The sequence below is a fragment of the Myotis myotis genome, unplaced genomic scaffold, assembly GCF_014108235.1.
Source record: "Myotis myotis isolate mMyoMyo1 unplaced genomic scaffold, mMyoMyo1.p scaffold_m19_p_10, whole genome shotgun sequence".
NCBI lineage: Eukaryota > Metazoa > Chordata > Mammalia > Chiroptera > Vespertilionidae > Myotis > Myotis myotis.
In genome coordinates this window covers 59,877,059-59,902,460 of record NW_023416314.1, presented here as the reverse complement: position 1 = coordinate 59,902,460, position 25,402 = coordinate 59,877,059, and the positions used below count along the sequence as shown (strand labels likewise).

Here is a 25,402-nt window from a genome sequence, read left to right as displayed (position 1 = left end):
AGTAGGGTGTGCAAGAGGCAGCTGATCGATGTTTCTCTCTCATCGATGTTTCTAACTCTCTATCCCTCTCCCTTCCTCTCTGTAAAAAATCAGTAAAATATATTTTTAAAAAAAGAGGTGGGAGTAAACTTATGGAAGTACTATATATGGCATAGACTGTGTTGATGGTTCACAGATGTATACTTATCTCCAAATTCATCAAGTTGTATACATTAAATACAAACAGCTCTTTGTATGTCAATCATTCTCAACCAAGTGATTTATAAAAAACAATGCGTAAAAAACAAACAAACCAAAAATAAACAAACATAAAAAAATCCCACAATGCTTTATGTCCTAAAAATGAGGTACAAAGGAGTATTCTTGAATTATAATGTACTCCATTTTTGGTAATTACATTCACTACATTTGATAATACAAATATAAATTTTAAGCCACTCAAAATAAAATTAAATTCATGATATCAGATGTGATTTCCTTTATGTGATAAATTTAGATTATTATCAGGGGTATATTAAGAAATAAAGACTAATGTCGGTTTCCACTTCAATTCCATACAGGTAGTTAACTTTTTGAAATTCCAAGTTTAGTCTAGCTCTTATTCTATTTTTCCCCATGATGCATATGCTGCTACCTTAATAAGGGGAAAAATGGGTCAAGTCCTTTTAGATATTCAGAGTGTGGGTGGAAATCCTTTGACGAGCTTTCTGGGGATGCCTCTAACATGGGAATTGCTGTTGAGATTCCAGGAGAAAAAGATAAAATTCTGTCAGTAGCAATATCTCTTACAAATAAACCCTTTCACACCCACTAAAAAGAAGGTTAGAAAGGTGCCTGAAATCCTGCAATTAACCAATATCACTGCAAAGTTGTAATGCAGAAAATCCTACGCTAAGCCTACACACTATACACAATATGTTCCTTTTAATATACTTGCTGATATAAAAAATAATTATCCAAGATAGAAAACAAGTAAGAATGTTAATATAAAAAAGTACTTTCTAAGTTATTCTCTGTATCCTGGTATCTTTAATTATTACATGATAACTAAATGTTATACAGAATTGCCATTTTTTTTCTTTAAAATAAATTATTCGTTTTACCTATAGGAGAGGACCTGCTGAACATAAATTTTTCTACCTCTTGGTATTAAATATTTTTATCCATCTGAACCATAAAGTTTCAGTGAAAGGAAAATGGACTAGCATTATTGGAGTCCAGTTTTTTTATAACCTACGGTATAAATGGAATGCAGTTTTTTTTATAACCTATGGTATCTAAATACCTTTTTGTAATGAGAATATTGTATTGCTACATAGGTTCCCTTGACGCACAGGATCTCAAATGGAAACAAATGATAACTGGTCTCTCTATAATACAAGCTAGTAATGAGGGTTTGTGCTTATCGGGAGGTATACTACATCTAATCAGAGTTTATCTTTTAATATTTTTAATAAATATTTATTGAGGAGTTAAATCTTTTAATTCTCTTTAGAACCCAGATCTAGACAAACAACATTATTTCAAATAGTGGTCTAGAGATTTAGAAGGGTTATACTTACATTGTGAAAGGAAAACAAGATAAACTCATCAAATTACATCTAATCTCTTCTTCTATATATTTGATACAGAATATGGAAAGTCAATGTCCATTTACCTATCTACCTATATGACATTAATCAAGTAGCTATTACAGAATTTTGAACATATAAAGTTAGGTAAGACACAGTCATACTTTAAGGAGCATATGAATATTGAAGTAAAGCACAGAATGGGGTGTTAGGAGCTTGGATAAAGGCTGCATGGGGTGTGCTGGGAACAGAGGAGGGATAGTAAATCAAACTGGGAGAGTCACTGATGACTGCCCAGAGGAAGTGGTGTTTAGTCTTGAAAGGTGTGTGGGGTAAATAACACTCCAAGTAAATTAAAAGCACAGAGACATAGGGAGCGGTATGACACTACATGATGAGTTTATGTAAAAGTAGTTCAGTATTTCATGGAGGGTAGGAGGAAACTGGTGTGGAGTCATAGGGGATGAATCTGGAAAAAAGACAAAGGCCAAATCCTCAACAGTCTTCTGTGGTAAGCCAGAATTTACCATTATCTGTAAATCTATGCTTCATCAGTGAAAGAGTGAAATAAAGTTTGCTACATATAAGTATTATTGAATAGCTTATTAAACATGATCAGTAATAACTTGTTATTATAGACATTTTACTTGTCCTATGAAGTGTCCATAATATGTCCTATGTAGCGAGTACTCTTTCTTTCTGTAAATATTTGTAGCAATAGTATTTTATTTACATAACATACAGACAGCTCTTCCATGCTATAAAACCTTATTTCCATAATATCTAATGCTTTTGGATCCTGACACTCATATTCTCTATTGTAAATACATATTTAATACCTGTCTTCCCTCACAAATTAGGAAAGAATTATAGTGCTCTTTTTATCTAGCTATCTTCCAAAAAATGTGGTTTTATATCTGCAACAAAATAGAGTTCCTCGAATTGAATTAAATGAGTAACAAACAATGCTGACAGGGAGTATAAGAATAAATGACCCCCAAATAACTTATTTGGGGTTTAGAATACATTTGGGATTTTTACTACCAGATTTACCTACCTGATCTCGTTAGTGGTTTACCTGTCTATGTATTAGATAATGAGCTCTCTGCTACTATACAGAGACCTTACCTTGAGCTTCTGAGCATTCCCCATGCCAAGCCTAATTCCCCATACACAGCAGGCAGTAAAATGAATGTTGAATTGTGCATTATATTTAGCTTGTATTCTCTCAGGAAACAAGAATAAAATGCTAAAGTAGATAATCCAATTCAGCAGCTGTTTGTCTCCGTTTTACTTTAAATATCAGTCAAAAGTGGGAGTGTAGAGAACAGTAGGATTATACATTGTAATTAGAACAACCTTATTTTGACTTACTTTATGATGTTAGAGAAAATACAACTATTGTTTTCATTCTTTTAATAACTCAGAAGCCGAAACATAAAGGGTTTTACTAAAATTTTCTCATATGTAATAAAATATGACTCTAAATATGTATTGTTTACCCAAGATAAAATAAAATGAAACCTTTCTAGGTGTAGTCATAGTTATACTGAACAAGCTGCTATTCTTATCCTGGTACTACTTGGATATATTCAAATGTTGTAGGCAATAAACATGGTTTATCTTAAGTCTGTGAAGACGTAATACATTTTTTCATAGTTATCATAATATGAAATATCATTTGCATTCCAAATATACATGTTGACTTCCATGAATCAGTTTTGTAAATCATTTAAGTCAAATCTCCTAAGTGAAGAAATAAATCTATAACACCACTTGGGAATAAATTTAAAGGTGTTAGTTATATAGGTCTATAGTTAAATTTGTATTGTCAGAAAACAAAAGCCAAGGAGTTTACTTGAAATAATCACTAATAGACTCTGTCTCCTCGTGCCAGTAATAAGTTCAATAATTAATAAGAAGAACTTAAATGTATAGGTAATGAACACAACTCAGGAGTCAACCTTCTAGAATTTCCAGGTTTCAGAACAAGAAGGGGCTAAAAATTAAACCTTGGAAAGTTTTCAACCTTCAATTCAATGAGGAAAAAGTAGCTTCCTGAAAGTAGCATCTATATAACAAAAACTATATTATAAAAGCCTAACAGACCATTATGGCGTAACGACCATAACGACCAGTCACTATGATGTGCACTGACCACCTGGGGGCAGACACTCAATTCAGGAGCTTTCCGCCTGGTGGTCAGTGCGCTCCCACAGGGGAAGCGCCACTCAGCCAGAAGCTGGGCTCATGGCTGGCGAGCGCAGTGGCAATGGCAGGAGCCTCTCCTGCTTCCATGGCAGTGCTAAGGATCAGTGAACAGGAGTGCTGTAAGAAGCAAGGACTCCTGGGCTGTGAGAGGGCGCAGGCCAGGCTGAGGGACTCCCCCCACCAGTGCACAAATTCCATGCACCAGGCCTCTAGTATGAATATAAAAGGAGATACAAAGAACAGGAGACACATAGAAGTCTTCTGTTTGGTTTTTGACATTTAAAGCTGCAGAGGGAGAAGAAGCCTACTAACAATTATGTTTGAAGAGCAATGTGGCCACTGCTAACGTGCACTCTGACCTCACTTTCCTCTGTCATCTGATTTCCTGCCAGGGCTTCCTATACACTGAACCCAACCAGAAGCCTGTTGATAAATCACAGAAGTCTATTTCTGAGGATTGGTGTGAATGAGGTTGGAGAGAGAATCTAGGGGCAAATGGAGACTATCTGGCACATCTGGTCGGAGTTCAGACAAGTAAGAGTTGCCTTTGAAAACTGATGAAAGTTTATTAGTTCATTTTGTTCATTATATTTCACATATGTGTTGAAGAATTGTGCATCTGAAACTTGCATCATTTTTTTAAGTGTAACCCCAATCCTATCTAATAAAAGAGAAACATGGTAATTGGTGTACGACCGCTACCCTACCCATTGGCTAATCAGGGCGATATGCAAATTAACTGCCAGCCAAGATGGCGGCCGGCAGCCAGGCAGCTTGAAACTAACATGAGGCTTGCTTGCTTTAGTGAAGGAGGACTCCAACGTTCCCCGCCTGCCGCTGCAGGTCTCTGAGCTGCAACTCTAAGCAACTATGTAACAAATATAGAAGCTAAACAAAATCCCAGAAACCAGCTTTAGTCCAGGGCTTCAGCCAGCAGGATTGCAACATTGTAAGCAAAGGCGAGAAACCTATTTTCAGCAGCGGAGGCCTAAGAGCTGGAGCCAAGCCTCAATGCTAAAGCTGGCCCTGAATAAAAAAGAAAAAAAAAGAAAAAAAGGAGCAGTTGGGAGCTTCAGTCACCCCCAGCCTGAAAACAGCCCTCAGCCCCTCACCCACACTGGCCAGGCACCCCAGTGGGGACCCCCACCCTGAAGGGTGTGTGACCAGCTGGAAACAGCCATCATCCCCTCACCCAGGCTGGCCAGGCACTCCATTGGGAAACCCCACCCTGATCCAGGACACCCTTCAGGGTAAACCAGCCGGCACCCACCCGTGCACCAGGCCTCTACCCTTTATAGTAAAAGGGTAATATGCCTCCCAGCACCAGGATCAGCGGAGCCACGAGGCCTCCCGGCACCAGGATCAGCGTGACAGGGGGCAGCGCCCAAACCCCCTGATCGCCCTGTGGCTCTGTGTGTGACAGCGGGCGGGGCCACAACCTCCCTATCCACCCTGCTCTGCTCGTGACAGGGGAAGGAGCCCCAACCCCGATCAGCCCTGCTCTGTGCCTGATAGGGGGGAGCTCCCCAACCCCCTGATCACCCTGCGGCTCTGTGTGTGACAGGGTGCGGCGCCCCAAAACCCTGATCGGCCCTGCTCTGTGTGTGACAGGGTGTGGCGTCCCCCCCCCCCCCCCACGGGCCCTGCTCTGTGTGTGATGGGATAGAGCCATAACCTCCCCATCGGCCCTGCCCTGAGTGTGAGAGTGGCGGCGCCCCAACCCCCTGATCGGCCCTGCTCTGTGGGTGATAGAGGGCGGCACCCCAACCCCCTGATGGGCCCTGCTCTGTGCGTGACAGGGGGTGGCGCCACAACCTCCCCATCGACCCTGCCTTGAGTGTGACAGGGGACGGTGCCCCAACCCCCCAATCGGCCCTACCCTGAGCGTGACTGAGGGTGGCATCACAACCTCCCTATTGCCCTGCTCTGTGCATGACAGGGGGCGGCGCCCCAACTCCCCAATCGGCCCTGCTCTGAGCCCAACCAGGGGCTCTACCTAGGGATTGGGCCTGCCCTCTGCCACCCGGGAGCAGGCCTAAGCCAGCAGGTCGTTATCTCCCAAGGGTCCCAGACTGCGAGAGGGCACAGGCCAGGCTGAGGGATCCCCCTCCCCTCCGAGTGCACAAATTTTTGTGCACCGGGCCTCTAGTCCTATATAAGAAAACCCTAATATGCTAATTGACCAAACTGCGGAACAACCCATGGAACGACCTGTCATTATGATGTGCACTGACCACCTGGGGGCAGGCGCTCAATGCAGGAGCTTCCCCCTGGTGATCAGTGCGCTCTCACAGGGAAAGCGCTGCTTGGCCAGAAGCCAGGCTCATGGCTGGTGAGCACAACAGCAGTGGCAGAAGCCTCTCCTGCTTCCATGGCAGCGCTAAGGAACAGTGAGCAGGCGGGCGGTAAGGAGTGAGGGGTCCCAGACTGCAAAAGGGATCCCGGAACTGCGAAAGGTATATCTGACTGCCGGCTTAGGCCCGATCCCCCGGACGGACATCCCCTGTGGGGTCCTGGACCGTGAGAGGGCGCAGACAAGGCTGAGGGGATACCCCCCTTCAGTGCACAAATCTTGTGCGCTGGGCCTCTATAAATTCAATATAAAGGAGGGGAAGAAAACTGAGAAAAGCAGTTCATTTGGTAAATGTGGGATAAGGTAGCTTTCTGAGACTGTTCATCATCCCTTCTCTAAGATACAGATGCTTCTTGACTTATGATGGAGTACGTCCCAATAAATCCATCATAAATTGAAAATATTGTAAGTAAAAAATGCATTTAATGCAACTAACTTATTGAACACCATAGCTTAGCCTAGCCAACTTTAAATTTGCTCAAAATACTTATATTAACCTATAGTTGGGAATTATCTTAACTTTCATCTGGAATAATTGCCTTTTCTCTTCTTATCACCAGAAGCAGTAGATAAAATAGGCATTTTGTAGACACAAAGGGATGTGAAAAAACAAAACATAATGTCAAAAAGATGCTGGCAGCACAGTGCAGTATAAAGTATGGGTTGTCTACCCTTGCAATCATGTGGCTGAGTAGAGCTGCAGTCGCTGCCACTGCCCAGCATTGCAAAAGAGTACTGGACAGCATGTAACTAGCTCGGGAAAAGATCAAAATTCAAAGTACAGTTTCTACTGAATGTGTTATTGTTTTTACACCATCATAATGTTGAAAAATCACAAGTCAAACCACCATAAATTGGGAGACCATCTGTGTTATTATAATCCTAAATCAGGAGAAAAGTTCATTCCTTTTCTATGATACACTGTAAATATTTTGATTATAGACATTTTGCCTTTATCTCTTACTTTAAAATTCTATTCTACTCCCCAACCAAGTGTCCTTTCTTCATGGTGGGTGTCTATATATTTCTGATTCTATCTCATTCACTACGAGAAAGTTAGGAAAAGTACAAGTTAAAGGATGGCAGTTTTCAGGGAGTTCTAAATATCTAGACAAACTAGTGTTTCCAGGCAATAGGATCCTAGAAAGTATAACTGTCATCCACATCATCGGTTTCTGTTTTGTTTGGACCATGAACACCTGCTAACTTCTATATATATTCCAAGCACAGATCTAGGTCCTAGGGATATGGACATGCATTAGGCAAAGTTTCTATTATTACTTCAATAATATACATTTAGTATATCATATGAACAAATATGTAGAATGTAGCCATATGGTATGGTAGTTTTCAAAGCATTATTCAGTAAAATAATCAGAAATGTGGTTTATCTGCAGTCCCATACACAAAAACACAATATATGTGTATATAGCTGTATACATATATATTATTTCATAGGAAGCAATATTTAATTTAACTTCATGTGATATACAATGAAATTTCATAATTTTTTCCATTCCATTCCATTCCATAAAATGCTGATATAGACCCAATAAAATGATTTCATGACACACTAAAAGCATATACTAAACAGTGTTTTAGGTCCAATCTTCACAACATTCCTAGGAGGTAGGTACTATTATTATCCCTATCTTAAAGATAAGGAAATTGAGGAATAGAGTGGCTAAGTAATTTATTTAAAGTTTTACAGTGAGTAAATGGCAGAGCTAGGATTTTAAAAAAAAACAACGCACCAAAAACAAAAAACAAAAACCAAAAGAAAATGTTTGGTTCCAGAATTACATGGTGAAGAAGAAAAGGAGAGGTCAGATATTAAAGTTACCAAGACTTGAGGTGGAACTGAACAACCCTTACTGCTGATTATACACAAAGGATGAGGGAATAGAAATTGTTAAGTAAGGGTCATTCACCAATGAATGAATGTGTTTTTCCTAGGTAACCATTCCCCCAGAAAGGGAAAACAAGAGGTGGAGCAGCTTCCGGAGGGAAGGTAATCACCAAAAATCTTCAGTGAGAATGCAGGACCCTGGAGGGCTTCAGAATGTGGCAGGGTTGAATTTCCTTATTTACTCCTTGTCTCCTTCCCTATATTGGCCAAGTCAGAGAAGTGGAAATTCTTAAAGGGTTTCAATATTAAATTCTTTAATCTCACGATATTAATTCCAGTTTTACCTATAAATATACAACATAATTTTACTTTGAAATGAACTATTTAATTCTTTTAGAGTCTTATTAAAATGGGAAGCCAGGGACTATTAAAGCAAAGTATAAGTTCTACTATGATAATCAGGAAAAAAAATTCTTCAAGGCCCAACCACCATCAGCTTTCACATAGAGTGGCAATTCTAGCCTTTTCGTTGATTTAACTGAATCTTTTCCAATTTTAGCCTCCTCTAACCCTTCTTCATAGAATAGGTGGACTAATTTGTTAAAAAATGTAAATATGATCGTGTCAATTTCCTATTTCAAACAGTGTGGTGCCTTCACACTGCTCTGAAGGTAAAATTCAAAATCCTTAACAAGGTCCTACATGATCTGGCCCTAACTTAAAATCTAGCCACTCCTCTTCTCTCTGCCATCCATTCACACTGCTCATTTTATAGTTCCTTCAATATGGCATTCTCTTTCCTGCTAAAGATCTTTGAATATTCAGTCTTCACTACTATAAATGCTTTCTATCTCGCTCCATCATCGCTCCCTCTTTACCTATCTAACAGTCATTAATACTTCAGGTCCTGATTTGAATTCACATACTCAGGTAGTTGTTCCAGATGTTCTAGACTAGATTAGAACATATTGCTCTTAGTATACACTGTACTCATATTACTTTTAAGACAAACTGTACTCATTCTTAACCATAACCACAATAATTAATTGTAAGATTATCTGATTCCTATCTATTTTCTGCTTACATCATAAGCCCTATGAAGGCATGGACAATATGTCCTAATCCCCTTCGAACCTCTAGATCTGTGAGACTGCCTGAAAACTACTTAGTATGATACATGTTTTCTCAAGCCTTGGAACTAAATGTTTAGAAAACCAGAGAGTACTTTTACCTCCTGGAACACCTTCATCTTGCAAGACTGATATCTCTTGGGCAAAGGTTATATTTAATAGTATTCAGTGGGGCAAAATACAACATCCTGTTTTAGTTATATTTGTGTTACCAAAAATAGTGAAAAGGTGACAGACCATCATCAATAGCTCAAAATGGTCTAGTTAGTTTTTCCAAGTTGTCTTTTTCATGCTTATTTATATTTATAAAAATTCTTTCACTTTGACAGTGCATAGCGGAACTGACCTCCTATGGTTAGTAAGATTAATAACAGCTGTGTCTCGTACCTTATCCTGGCAGTCTAAATTTTACAAAGATAGGACTGTTTAAGACAGTGTATTCCTTTACATGACTTTTACACTGGCCCTGGAGACAAAATGCCTGGGTTTGAGTCCTGGCTCTGCTAGAGAATGTGACTAACTTGCTTCTACTAAATTGCTTGTGTTGGGAAGAACACAAGCAACAAGCCTGAAGCGATGAGGTCTAGACTTGCCTTTGGTCTGGCTGTCTGCATGAATGTAATCAAATTTTTTAAAATGGTGGTTTAAAAGGAAGAGCAGGTAAATGGTAACCTTCAAATGCTAGAGAACAGACTACACAACTTAGAATAGATCACCATATGGTTAATTTTAAATAGATATACCACATGGGTAGATATACTTCTAACGCTTCAATGTAATGACCATGGAACAAACTTTAATAGAAAAGATGAAGGTTAATTATTGATTTTTTATTTTTTTTTAAAAAAACAAACCTATGGAAATTCAAATAGTTTTAATAACTAAAAATGTTCCTCAAGGACGTGGCAGCATACTGGAAAAATATCTCTTTTACCAAAGGTAAGATTCAAGACTGTGAAGTCGGTTTAAAAGTTACAAATGTCCCATTCCACTCATTGCCTCAGAGAGATGAGAGAGCCCCTCAAGGAATCATTTAGACTGCATAGACAGGAGGACTCTGAGGCTTCTGGGGCCACTTTACCCCACCACCTCCTCATATCTGGCCACCAATACCTTTATTACTACATTCATTTAGAAATTCTAATGTATATAATACAAAATACCAAGGGAAGAAATGGATAGGTGCTACCAAATGTGCCCCGGATATGGACAATCTCTCTAGAGCAGCAATTTTCAACCTTTTTCATTTCATGGCACACATTACAAAAATTCTGTGGCACACCAAAAAAAAAAAGTGTTTTTTGCTGATCTGACAAAAGAAAAAGTATAATTTTGATTCATTCACCCCAGACAGCTATTGTTGTGTTGGTTGTTGTCATTTTTTAAAATTAGACAATCTAAGGGAAAAGAGGTTAGTGCCCCTGACTAAGTAGTCAGGTATTGCATGTTTTAAAATTTATTGTAGCACACCGGTTGGAAATCACTGCTCTAGAATCTCTATAGAATTGGAAGGTTGGAAGAGCCACAGAAGTAATACATAAAAGTAGTAGCTTTTATGAACTGCATTCTTCAGTAAAAAGAAAAAAGAAAAATAGAACCTTTCTTCTATTGGAAGATTCTAAAAAAGAACTTCCAAGTGCTAAGACTTTTTGCAATAAGAGATTGTGTATCTCAAGCAACTTTCTAGCTTAAAATCTGAAGTTTCAGCCCTACATGACTGAACAAAGAGCAGGTAAATGGAAAATCTATCCAAATAGTAAAAACTAACACATAAATGCACAACCAAGATGGAGCCTATGAAAAGATCTTGAAGGAGAAACAAAAAAAGGAGAACTTTGACCTCAAGATACAGAATAAAACCATAATTTTGAAAAAGATTTATTACTAAAAAAAGAGAGAAGAGTTTAGAATGCATATACTTTGGATTCCATAAATTTCAAGAAAACTGACTATGACATAAAACATAAAAATTAAATGATGAAACAAAAAGAAATAAAAAGATACTGGCAGAAAAGAACAGGTCAATTAATCAAATGAGATTGCTAGAAAAGATAACTCAATAGCAGAAATAAAACTTAAACAAGACTGTAAACTTAATAAATAAAATTTAAGCAAAACTGTAAAAACCAAATATGTAATACATAGAATAACCTGGAAGAGATTTTCTGGAATCCTGAGGCAAAGTAAAAAACAGCAGAAAGCACTAAGAGAGGAAATAAAGGACATGCGGCACAGGTAATACCAACTTCAACCAACAAGTAAGTGCTCATAATAGGTTAGAAAACAGAAAAAGAGTGGGGGTAACTAACACAAAAACTCCTTTGTAGAGAAAAGACCTGATCCATTATTCACAGAGAACGTGAAAATTTAATGAAAAGAGACCAACTAGTAATATTTCTTACTGAAATTTGTGAATATCAAAAATGTTCAAAAAAGCAGCCTGGTGGGGAAACAGATTACCCAAGAAAAGAAAAATAAACAGGGCTGCCCTCAGGCTTCTCCACAAAACTATACGTAAGAAGAAAAAGAGTAATAGCTATAAAATTCTCAAAATGCTATGCTAAATCAAGTTGTTGCTCAGGTCAAAAAGTATAAGGAACACAGTTTCAGGCAGATAAAGGCAGAGATATTTCCCTTTTGTATATGTATAGAAAAACTACTTAAAGTTGTGATCAATTGACATAAAAACTCAACAGGGGACTTGCAGTATTATAAAAAGGTTAGTGGGGTGCACTGAAATGATTTATATGGATTTAAATGTAAGTAATTATTTTAGGTATGACTGCTAACCAATGCAACTGCTAATTAAAAATTATCACAGTTGTAGATACTAATTTTAAAATTTAAAATAATATTTTAAAAGCCAAGAAGTAGGGTGAAAAAAAGATAAATAAAAATTAGTGTTAATTTCTTACCTTACATGGGGGTGGTTAATGAAAAAAATTATCTTATTCTGCATATTTAACAATAAAAACAATTTAAATACATTTAATCTTTAAAAATGCTAACATTAACTAGTAGTAAATTAAAAAAAAAGGTATATCATTAAAAGTGTTATAGAAAAGACAAAACCAAATATTTATACATGTGTAATAGATAAAAATTTTTAAAGCCAAAGAAAATTTTATGAAATACTAAAATAGAAAATATGAAACAAGGTGACATAGAAAGAACAAGCATATCCAGATTTAATTACTCTTTTACAGAAAACATACTCAGATTTGTTTACACAAAGTACATCTGGTATTTGTTGTTTATAGGAAGTACATCTAAAATAATATAGCATAGGAAGACTTAAAAGAGAATAACATGAACATAGATAAGACTGCTAGAATTAGAATTCTAATAAATTTATAATTACATAAAGGAAATACTCCACAACCAACACAATTATTCTTTTACATAATTTAATGAAATATGAATGTGCTCATGATGTATACATTGAATTAATTTTTGGGAAAAAATATATATACATGAGTGCATATACATATATAACTAAAATGATTAGAAGAAAATATATACCAAACTGTTAATATTGGTGGTGTGATAATCAAATATTTTCATCTTTTCTCAGTATTTTTCTGTATTTTATTATTTTAATTAAAAATATTAATAAGTAATACACAACACTGTAATAAATGAAAAGATATATATGCTTCTGGATTGGAATCCGGAATGAAGACGTCAGTTCTTTCTAAATTAATTATATGTTTAATTCCATTGATCAAAATGGTTTCCTAAAGTTGGCCAAGATATTCTAACATTTTAGAAATATAAAAAGAAAAAACAGCCAAGAAAGTTCAAACAAGAGTATCTATCTATATAAAAGCCTAAGCGACCATCACAACCAAAAGGACGACCAAACGGGCTGTGTGAGGCGACCTGGCTGGCAGGGGCTGGGGGTTAGTGAGGGGCGACCAAATGACTGAGCAGCAGGCTGTGTGGGGCGACCAGGCCGGCAGGGGGGTTAGTGAGGGGCAACCAAACAACTGAGCAGCAGGCTGCGTGGGGCAACCAGGCCGGCGGGGGGGGGGGGGGGGGGGAGTGCAGTTGGGGGCAATCAGGCCGGCAGGCAGAGGCAGTTAGGGGTGATCAGGCCGGCAGGGGGACAGTTAGGGGCAACCAGGTCAGCAGGAAAGCAGTGAGGGGAGATCAGGCAGGTAGGCAGGCAGGCAGGTGAGCAGTTAGGAGCTAGCGGTCCAGGATTGTGAGAGGGATCCTGTATTGGAGAGGGTGCAGGATGGGCTTAGGGGACCCTCCCTCCCATGCATGAATTTCGTGTGTCTGGCCTCTAGTCTATACATATAAAAGCCTAAGCAACTGTTACAACCAGACAACTGTCTGGTAGCTATGATGTGCACTGACCACCAGGGGGCAGACACTCAACACAGGAGCTGCGCTCTTGTGGTCAGTGTGCTCCATGGCAAATCTCCCGTGGCCAGCCAACATCCCACAGTCCCTTGCCCCGGACAGCCAACCGACCCTGATTGGCTCCAACTGCCGGCCAGGCCGAGGGACTCCACCTGTGCACGAATTCATTTACTGGACCTCTAGTACTAGTATACAGTATAATGAAATATTGACAATTAAATAAATAAAATCATTACTACTGATGAAGTTGGTGAAATCAGTTCAATATTTTTCTAGATATTACAAATTTACCCCAATGAACACATCTACTTCATAAACTACTGAAAATAATAGCTTATTACATTTTTATAATCTGCTTAAAATTATAGTCAAATGATGGAATCAATTATGACTTTTTTTCTTCTTCATACGTAGCTATATTTTCTAAATTCCCTAAGCATATATTATTTCTCAATTTATGGGAAACATTGTTTTTTAAAAATTGTCATCTAACATCCATTTTCCACAGTGGTAAAAATCAGCCAACACCCCACTGCTCCAATTTAAACGTGTTTCCTCTTGTACAATCTTCAGAGACAATGGGGAAGAGTTTCCATTTTTAAACAACAGGTGATCTGACATGTCATCTTTTCTGAAAGAGCTAAAATGGGTTAGCCTAAAATTCAGCCTTCCTCTGAATTGCCTAGTTTTCTGTGAAAATGTTAGTTTCTATTTTTGACTTAAATTTTGACAGAGTAAAGAACATAAGATTTTTCAGGCGAAGAATAAGTTCCTCTTTGACAACAGCAAAATAAATGAATGAAATAAAAAAATTACTATATTTACTCAAAAGATGTTCACATTGAAATAACAAACTATTTCTTTTACTGTGCACTTTACTATAGGTTGTAATTACATATGGATTTTGAAGAAGATAATCTATCCAATCTGCCCATCCTTCCAACCAACCAAACAACCAACCATCTATATCCATCCATTATCCCTAGAAATTAATCCTGGCTTAAATTTGTGTTTTCTTTCTCATGCATATTTTTATACTATAACTACATATGTAGGTATTCATAAATAATATATAGCATTGCTTGGAATTTTCTACTTTACACACATATAAATATGTGATTGTACCCTATCTAGGTTTGTTTTTTAAACATTGTTTTCTCCTCCACAATCCCCCTCCCACGAATTCCTTCTTTCTCAACTTCTCTATGATTATATATACAAGCAATGCATATACAAAGTCTGTAATAAGTCTAAGGATTTTTTCCTTAGATATTGATTCTTTTATTTCTATGGAATAGATTCTAAGCAGGTTATGTATTTTATTTTAATTTTAAAAGATGTCTATGAAAAATGGATGCGTATCCTTTTCCGCATATCCTCACTTTCAAAATTATGTCCTTCCAGTCTTAGAAGTGAATTTATATATACCATTATTTTTTATTTCATTTCCCTCATTGCTACTGATGTGGAGAATCCTTTTATACCATATCTTCTGTGAATGGCCCGTCTATATCTTTTGTCCATTTTTCGAATTGAATTTTGTTGTCTTATCAATTCTGAAAGAATTCTTATATAATAATATTGATGGGGTTCAGGACACACTACATCAAAATATGGCACCTTGGCATATTGAATATATTAAACTGAAGAAATTTGAAAAACATCACATACAGGAAGAATTTTATACCTTTCCCTGAAACAGGTCAACTACCAGGTGAGAGACACCCTCCCTGTACCCAGAGGAAAGAAGCCTCCTTATCTCTGAAGATGAAGGGATGGAAAGAAATCTGAATTAATGTGGCTTGCTATATTTCCGTCAGTGTACTATACACTTAGCACATACCTTTTGTCCTGCATATTTTTCCATAATTTTCCACCCTTCATCAAACCTAATACTATAAATGCTGAAGTTTAAACATGTCTTGCAGTCTTCATTTACTTATGAAGGCTCTCCTATCATGTGAAACTCATTAAACAACTTAAAATGCTATTCTCACCTTAATCTGTCTTTTGTTGCAGAGTACGGGAAAACTATATTTTTCCTCCCCTACATTATCTATCCCCTAAATCAAGCATGTCAAACTCAAAGGCTAACACGGGCCAAATAAATAAGGTTTAAGTTTATGTGGGCCGCAAAAACATAAAAGCTTCAATTTTCATAGAAACATAGGTTTATTTCGATAGAGACATGCTGAATACAAAGGGCTGAAATAAATGAGTAATCGTTAACATACAATAATAGAACATTTTAATAAAAATTAATGTTTTTTCTTGAACATTAACTTACCAGACACTGAATAACTGCACAAATTAATAAGCGTAATGCAAATAAACCTATTTTTCTTGTTCTCCGAAAGTGAAATATTTCCTGTTGCGCACACCAAACATGTCAGTACAAGACTAATGATGTGGCAATCGGCTGCTAAAATAGTCACTGCTAGTATTAGTGGAGAGAAATGGTGCGCCTGCACGTAAGGCGCATAAGGGAAATGAATGCAACACTATTATAGTAATCAGACATTAGCGAACATTGTAGCTCGTTCATAATAATTATGTATAACAAGATACTGTAAAAGTTAAGTTACGAAATTTTTATTAAAAACGTTTCTTACATACCATTGTATTGGCTGGGCCACAAAAATACTCACATGTGGCCCGTGGGCCACGAGTTTGACATGCTTGCCCTAAATGACAAATATTTCTTTTCCAAATGAACTGATATTTTGCAATATTACTTTTGCCATATATATTTTAAAATGTTATATAGTTAAATATTTTATTTACTTTTACATATTTATAATTTCTTTATTATTATTAATTAAATCTTTATTGTTCAGATTATTACATTTGTTCCTCTTTTTTCCCCCATAACTCCCCTCCACCCAGTTCCCACCCCACATTCTTCCCTCACTCCCCACCCACTGTCCTCATCCATAGGTGCACGATTTTTGTCCAGTCTCTTTCTGCATCCCCCTCACCCCTTTACCCGCCAAGAATAGTCAGTCCACTCCCTTTCTATGCCCCTGATTCGATTATAATCACCAGTTCATTCTGTTCATCAGATTATTCACTTGATTTTCAGATTCACTTGTTGATAGATGTGTATTTGTTGTTCATAATTTGTATCTTTACCTTTTTCTTCTTCTTCCTCTTCTTAAAGGATACCTTTCAGCATTTCATATAATACTAGTTTGGTGGTGATGAACTCCTTTACCTTTTTCTTATCTGTGAAGCTCTTTATCTGACCTTCAATTCTGAATGATAGCTTTGCTGGATAAAGTAATCTTGGTTGTAGATTCTTGGCATTCATCACTTTGAATATTTCTTGCCACTCCCTTCTGGCATGCAAAGTTTCTGTTGAGAAATCAGCTGACAGTCATATGGGTACTCCCTTATAGGTAACTGACTTTCTTTCTCTTGATGCTTTTAAGATTCTCTCTTTGTCTTTTGCTCTTGGCATTTTAATTATGATGTGTCTTGGTGTGGTCCTCTTTGGATTCCTTTTGTTTGGGGTTCTCTGTGCTTCCTGGACTTGTAAGTCTATTTCTTTCACCAGGTGGGGGAAGTTTTCTGTCATTATTTCTTCAAATAGGTTTTCAATATCTTGCTCTCTCTCTTCTTCTGGCACCCCTATAATTCGGATGTTGGTACACTTGAAGCTGTCCCAGAGGCTCCTTACGCTATCTTCGTATTTTTGGATTCTTTTTTCATTTTGCTTTTCCGGTTGGGTGTTTTATGCTTCTTCGTATTTCAAATCGTTGACTTGATTCTTGCGATCCTCTAGTCTGCTGTTGGGAGTCGGTATAATATTCTTTATTTCAGTCAGTGTATGCTTAATTTCTAGTTGGTCCTTTATCACAACCTCGAGGGTCTCATTAGATTTCTTGTAGGTCTCATTAAGTTTATCGGCAGTTCTAGAAAATTCTTGAAAAACCTTAAAAGTGTGGTTTTGAACTCTATATCCAGTCATTTGCTTTCCTCCATTTCTGTCATTTGTGTCCTTTTTCTTTGTCTCCGCATTTTTTATGCTTCCCTGTGTTGATAAAGTGGTTTTCTGTGCTAAGTGTCCTTTAGGGCCCAGTGGTTCAGCCTCCCTAATTACCTGAGGAGGACACTCTTGGTGCACCCCCTTTTGGTCTTTGTGCACAGTCTTATTGTAGTTAAGCCTTGACTGTTGTAGGTATCACTGGGAGAAATTGACCTCTAGGCCAATTGGCTTTGAGAATCAGCTGTGTCTGCAGTGGGAGAACTTCTGTGCTGGAGACACCCCTCCAGGGCAAGACTTGCTTCAATGGGGCTTTGGTGCTCACTGAGTCTGCTCTGAGTGTGTCCTTTATGGTTCCACGGAGCTGCAAATTGGATGGTCCCACTCTGACCTCTGGGTACACTGGTTCCTGGATCTCTAGGGAGGTACTAATCTAGCCTCTGCCTGAGGCTATCCAGCAAAAGCCTCCCTGCAGGGCTTGGGCAGGGCTTGTCCCATGGGATCAACAGGGTGGGGCTAGTAGTTATGGCTGCTCTCAGATGCCCCACTTCTCAGTGTCCCGGCAATTGCTGTAAGCCCCTCCGAGAGATAGCTGCCCTTGAGTTCTGACCGATGCCAGACAGTCCCGCTTCTCCCGTATGAGTCTGGGTCCCCAGAGACTCGCCTGGAACTGGAGGTCAGAGCCTGAGACTCCCTCCCGATTGAAAACGACAACCGCACCCTCAGCCGCCAGCCCGCTCTGTGTGCGCCTCTGTACCTTAGTGTTTTACTTCCGCACTGCGCCTCCTCTGAGTCTCGGTTTGCTTTTCTCTTTCCTTCTAGTTGTAGAATTTCCACTCAGCCAGCCTTCCTGTGGTTCTGGATGATGTCTGTTCCGTCTTTTAGTTGTATTTTTGTAGTGGTTGTTCAAGGCAGCAAACTCCCGTGTTTACCTATGCCGCCATCTTGGTTTTTCCTACATATTTATAATTTCTAATGTTGATTTAAAGTTTCTTACTCTCAGATTGTGTATACAATATCATCAATTTTCTTTGGGACTTTTATTTTCATTTTTTCACATATTTTGACTCTATTTGAAAATTATCATTTTACTTTTTTCATTTATAACTGACTTTTTTAAATATATTTTACTGATTTCAGAGAGGAAGGGAGAGGGAGAGATAGAAACAGTAATGATGAGAGAATCATTGATTGGCTGCCTCCTGCACAACCCCTACTGGGGATCAAGCCCGCAACGCAACCTGGGCATGTGCCCTTGACCGGAATCGAATCTGGGACCCTTCAGTCCACAGGCTGATGCTCTACCCACTGAGCCAAACCAGCATGGGCTAGAACTGACTTTTAATATTATCTTATATTATTTCAGGTGTATAACAAGTGGTTAGAAAATTATATAATTTACAAAGTGATCCCCCCAGTAATTCAAGTAGCCATCTGACACAACACATAGTTATTACAATATTTGACTATATTCCCTATGCTGTACTTTACATCAGTAACTTACTTGGATCAACTGGACTAGGAATCATTGCCTTTAGAAACAATAAAATATAAGAAAATTCTATTTATCTATGATAGTGAAATACGATGGAGAACTACACTCATTCTACAAATGTTAATGTCATAATCAAGTAGACTCCTAAGATATTTCACAAACATGAATACCCTACTATAAGTCTTAAAGAAGGTGCATCTAAGTTACACTGAAGAATGACAGTGAAAGGTTAAAAAAAAAAAAAAAGTACCATGCCATTAAGTCACTTCCTCATCTGTTTCTTAGAAGAAAATAACCTGGGATTAAAATAATCAGATGTGATCTTGCAAACAAAAAATGTATATATTTTACATATTAATTGGGAGAATAAATCACACTAATAGATTTGCAAAGTGTTTGAGACCTGAAAGATGTTGAAAAAGATTATTCTAAAATAGTAATCCAATTTTTATCCTTAGTATGTGATTAAGCTTTTCCATGCTCATACTTACCAGTATGCTTTCACCAGAGAACTTTTCATAGTTAAGAGCTACAACTACTAAAATCTCTAGTTTACATCAAGTCAAAACTTACCTTTGATATCCTCATCAATTTTTTCTTCCTTCCTCCTTTCCTTTCCTTTTCCCTTCCTTTTCCCTTCCCTTTCCTTTTCTTTTTCTTCCTTCCTTCCTTCCTTCCTTCCTTCCTTCCTTCCTTCCTTCCTTCCTTCCTTCCTTCCTTCCTTTTTTCTTTTCTTCTCCTTTCTTTCTTTCTTCCTTTCCTTTCCTTTCCTTTCCTTCCCCTTCCCCTTCCCCTTCCCCTTTCCTTTCCTTCCTCCCTCCCACCTTTCTTTCTTTCTCTTTCTTTCCGTCTCTCTCTCTCTCTCTCTCTCTCTCTCTCTCTCTCCTTTTCTCCTTCCTTCCTTCCTTTTTCTTTTCTTCTCCTTTCTTTCTTTCTTCCTTTCCTTTCCTTTCCTTTCCTTTCCTTTCCTTTCCTTTCCTTTCCTTCCCCTTCCCCTTCCCCTTCCCCTTTCCTTTCCTTCCTCCCTCCCACCTTTCTTTCTTTCTCTTTCTTTCCATCTCTCTCTCTCTCTCTCTCTCTCTCTCTCTCTCTCTCTCTCTCTCTCTCTTTCCTTTTCTCCATCCTTCCTTCCTTCCTTCCTTCCTTCCTTTCTTCCTTCCTTCCTTCCTTTCTTCTTCCTTTTTATTAATCTTTATTGTTGAAAATATTACATATTTCCCCTTTTTCCCTCCATTGACCTCTTCCTGCCACCATACCCCCCCACCCCAGGCCTTCACCATCCTATTGTCTGTGTACATGTGTTATGCATATATGCATATAAGTTCATTGATTGATCTCTTCCCAACCACCCTCCCGTGCCTTCCCTCTGAGGTTTCATAGTCTGTTTGATGATTCCATGTCTCTTTACTACAATCTCTAGAGCATGAGACAATAGAACAAGTCCCCATTCCTGGTAATAGCCCTTTAGATAAAATTTGGAGATAGTCATCTTAACTCCAAGATAGTTTTGTTTTTCAGGCTGGTGGCCTTTAAACAACATAGCATATGTACATAACACTAATTCTAAATTTTTTTCTAAAGGAAAATGGTTTCACCACTTATCAACAATATTTTATATTTTTTAAAATTTCTATAGTGAAAACTCACTAATTCTAACAGAGTTAACAGAAAACTCTAAATTTTCCTGTGAATTTCAAATTGCATTCAGAGAAAACAATTGCATTATATTGATGTATGTAACCTCATGAGTTTTGCAGAATTCTCACATACTTATTTATGCCACTAAATTCTTAGAAATTGTAACTCATAAAATTATTTTTTAAACTATGGGTTGTCAAAGTATTATTCATGGTTGGATTTCAACATATAATCAAATTTTAGCCAAAAGTCATTGTTGTGTTTATTCTTATTAATTCAGAAATAATAAATGCATAATATCATTATTTTAAGTGGTACTAGAAACATAATTTACATTAATTCTTTGGGGCAATAAAGGACAGGAAATACTGAAGGGGTGGAAAACCTTTTTTCTGCCAAGGACCATTTAGATATTTATAACATCCTTCTCAGGCCACATAACATTATCAACTTAAAAATTAGCCTTCTATATTTGGTCAACTATTTAATTAACTTGCCCCTAATGCCTTGGCAGGGCCAGAGTAAATGATAAGGCTTGTGGGCCTGATGTTCCCCATCCTGGACTTAGTGGAATGAAGTATAACATCATACAAGGGAGAAGAAATTCCAAGGTGGTAAACCAAGCTCTGTAAACCTTAGCTCTCAAATTGAATAATTATACAAGAGTAATACTTACGGATACAATTCTGAAAGTTGTTCAGCTATTGCATAAGCTGTCTGGTCTCTGTCTAAAGCATACAGAGTAATATCTGGCTCTTTCTGCAGAATGGCTCTTGTGTGTCCTCCTGAACCAAATGTCATATCTAGAAAAATCTAACCAACACAGAAAAAGAAAATTTACCACTTAGCTTGAATAAAACTTATTCTTGTTAGCTATCTTAATTTCTAGCAACATATGATTTTCAGAGCTGATAGCAAATACAAAAACAATTATAATTTTTGCCTCAAGTTCAATTTGCTATACAAGAGACCTGGATCAAATGTGAGTGATCAGTCCAAAAAACTGGTCAGAGGATCAATAAAATGATAATCTCTGGCACAGGCCGGCCAATTCATGACAAATTTACATTTCACTCCATAAGGTCAAACTGGCCAGTGCTATGTGCTGCCAGCCTAATGCTTTTTAACACCTGGCTGGTAATGATACTTCCAACACTTTCTCATCATTTAGAGATTCCCTATAATTAGTGTGTTTCACTTTTTCTTAATTTCTCTAAATGTCTTATATTAATCATAAAGATATTCAAGAATGCAGTAAGAGTATGGTTATAGGACAAATATTTAAAAATCTAACCTGTAAAATTGACAAATTAACTAAAATTACTTGGAAAAAAGCCCAAAGCTTAAGTTAAAATGCTTGGGGTAAATTCTAGCTTTGCCACTAAGCAGCTATACATCTTTGGGTAAGTTACTTAAAATTCCAGTGCCTTTAGATTTCTCCAGGATTTAAGAAGAAAAAGGTCTAGAAAAAGATATCAGCAAAATCTATCTAATTTGTAAGGTGACACATAATTTCTCTTCTAAAAGAAGATTCTTGGAGAGAACCAAGATGGCGGCATAGGTTCACGCCAGAGTTTGCTGCCTTGAACAACTACTTCAAAAGTGAAACTAAAAAACGGAAGGGACATCACCCAGAACCACAGGAACGCTGGCTGAGTGGAAGTCCTACAACTAGGAGGAAAGAGAAACGCATACAGACACTCAGAGGAGGCCCAGTGCTGAAGTCAAGTTCTGAGGAGTGGAGTGCGCGGAGCCGGCTGGCAGCGGAGGGCACGGTTGGCGTTTTCAATCGGGAGGGAGTCGCAGACTCTGAGCTCCAGATCCCGGCGAGTCTTTAGGGACCCAGACTCAAATGGGAGAAGCGGGACTGTCTGGCTTCGGTCAGAGCGAGTGCAGCTTTCTCTCCGAGGTTTGCAGCGGGTGCTGGGTCTCGGAGGGGCAGAGCCCCTGGGGACGGGACTGAGAGCCGCCATAACTGCTCTCTCCTGCCCGACCTGTTGATCCGGTGCGACCCGCCCAGCCCAAGCCCTGCACAGAGGCATTTGCCGGATAGCCTCAGGCAAAGGCTAGATTAGCACCTCCCTAGAGGACAGAAGTTCTCTCACTGCAGACAAAGCTGATTCTCATAGCCACTTGGCCTGGAGGTCAAACCCTCCCTGGTATTAGCTACAACAATCAAGGATTAACTATAAGACTGCGCACAAAGACCACTAGGGGGTGCACCAAGGAAGCATAACAAAATGCGGAGACAAAGAAACAGGACAAAATTGTCAATGGAAGATATAGAGTTCAGAACCACACTTTTAAGGTCTCTCAAGAACTGTTTAGAAGCCGCCGATAAACTTAATGAGATCTACAAGAAAACTAATGAGACCCTCGATCTTATATTGGGGAACCAACTAGAAATTAAGCATACACGGACTGAAATAACGAATATTATACAGACTCCCAACAGCAGACCAGAAGAGCGCAAGAATCAAGTCAATGATTTGAAATGCGAGGAAGCAAAAAACACCCAACCGGAAAAGCAAAATGAAAAAAGAATCCAAAAATGCGAGGATAGTGTAAGGAGCCTCTGGGACAGCTTCAAGCGTACCAACATCAGAATTATAGGGGTGCCAGAAGATGAGAGAGAGCAAGATATTGAAAACCTATTTGAAGAAATAATGACAGAAAACTTCCCCCACCTGGTGAAAGAAATGGACTTACACGTCCAAGAAGCGCGGAGAACCCCAAACAAAAGGAATCCAAAGAGGACCACACCAAGACACATCATAATTAAAATGCCAAGAGCAAAAGATAAAGAGAGAATCTTAAAAACAGCAAGAGAAAGAAACTCAGTTACCTACAAGGGAATACCCATACGACTGTCAGCTGATTTCTCAACAGAAACTTTGCAGGCCAGAAGGGAGTGGCAAGAAATATTCAAAGTGATGAATACCAAGAACCTACAACCAAGATTACTTTATCCAGCAAAGCTATCATTCAGAATTGAAGGTCAGATAAAGAGCTTCACAGATAAGGAAAAAGCTAAAGGAGTTCATCACCACCAAACCAGGATTATATGAAATGCTGAAAGGTATCCTTTAAGAAGAGGAAGAGGAAGAAAAGGGTAAAGATACAAATTATGAACAACAAATATGCATCTATCAACAAGTGAATCTAAGAATCAAGTGAATAAATAATCTGATGAACAGAATGAACTGGTGATTATAATAGAATCAGGGACATAGAAAGGGAATGGACTGACTATTCTTGGGGGGGAAAGGGGTGTGGGAGATGCGGGAAGAGACTGGACAAAAATCGTGCACCTATGGATGAGGACAGTGGGTGGGGAGTGAGGGCGGAGGGTGGGGCGGGAACTGGGAGGAGGGGAGTTATGGGGGGGAAAAAAGAGGAACAAATGTAATAATCTGAACAATAAAGATTTAATTTTAAAAAAATAAGATAAATAAATAAAAGAAGATTCTTTTGAGACTGAAAGACATGTCAGTAATCATTTTCCCAGGACAATAAGACATAATGTATGGAGTGCAGATCTTTAAATGCTAGGATCATTCTTGTTACAAAATAAAGTTAATTGAATCTAAATCTACTCCTTGGCTATCTTACTTGGACAGACCATAAAGAAAATGGGTCAGCCTGGCCAGCGCGGCTCAGTGGTTGAGCATCAACCCATGAACCAGGAGGTCATGGTTTGATTCCTGGTCAGGGTACATGCCCGGGTTGCAGGCTTGATCCCCAGTGCAGGGCATGCAGGAGGCAGCTGATCAATGATTCTCTCTAATCATTGATGTGATTCTATCTCTCCCTTTCTCTCTGAAATCAATAAAAATATATTGTAAAAAAAAAAAAAAAAAGTAAAGAAAATGGGTCAGAGTTAAGCAAAAACCAGACCTGACCATAAGAAACATATGAATGAACAAGTTAGTTGGTTATAGCTGATTTTGAAGTAAAGACACCCTCAGCACATCCCCTCAAAGTTATGCTCTCAGAGTAATGTGCCTTTTCAATAAGCTTCACTGATACTGTGAAAATAAAAACAATTACATCAATAATAATATTGAAAACTATGACAAATACAGAAACTATAAACCAGACCATTAAAAATATTTAAAACTTATAACTTTTTTAAAGTCCAAGAAGAGAAATCCTTGTAGTAGATTTAAATATTTCCCTGCCCTGAATGCTATAACTTACTTCAGGGAGAGTGTTCGTCAGAAACAAGGAACAATTATGCTTTGATTTTTCCATACTAGCTCCCATGCTGAGTCCCAGCCTCTGATCAAATCCTCAGAAAAGTTAGACTTCTATTTGAAGAATAATGTGGAGGAAATCTTCTGATCAAAATTGAGAAGAGGAGGGATGTAAAATATAAGTGATGTTCATGTGGTAAAAATGTACAAGCACTGCCTTTTAACATAAATGTGTTAACATAACAACCTTGCACTTTTATTACTGTGAGCACAAAAAGCACAGCGACACACATTTTTCATCATTTTAAAAAGTAACTTTAAACCAATCCTAAGTCTTATTATTTGTATGGTTGTTAGGATTACACATTTAAATCTCAAGATCAAATAATTTCCCTTCCTACTCTGTATACTTATTTTATGCATCTACAAGTGGATAAAAGTCTCCCACTATACTTTATCCCACTTGTAAATTTGGTAGGGGTTTAGCGTAATTTAAATAAATAACTTCCAAGGGAAAACTGTAAACTATTTTCTTGCTATGGCCCAATATCAAGCCTTGCTTTAAGTCTGGATTTAAACTAAGAGTATATCAAATAAAATAAT

General features: G+C 38.1%; 1 protein-coding gene across 3 annotated transcripts in view; it reads right to left on the bottom strand.

Moving 5' to 3' along the window:
- METTL15 (methyltransferase like 15) overlaps nt 1-25,402 on the bottom strand; it is a 194,845-nt gene that overhangs the window by 74,332 nt on the left and 95,111 nt on the right. For 2 of the 3 annotated variants that reach the window (XM_036325697.1, XM_036325699.1), the window contains exon 4: nt 21,280-21,416. In XM_036325697.1, the coding sequence (XP_036181590.1) occupies nt 21,280-21,416 (137 nt within the window). Of the gene's footprint in view, nt 1-21,279; nt 21,417-24,803; nt 24,941-25,402 lie in introns of those variants that run through there. The other variant, XM_036325698.1, reaches the window with a different exon arrangement.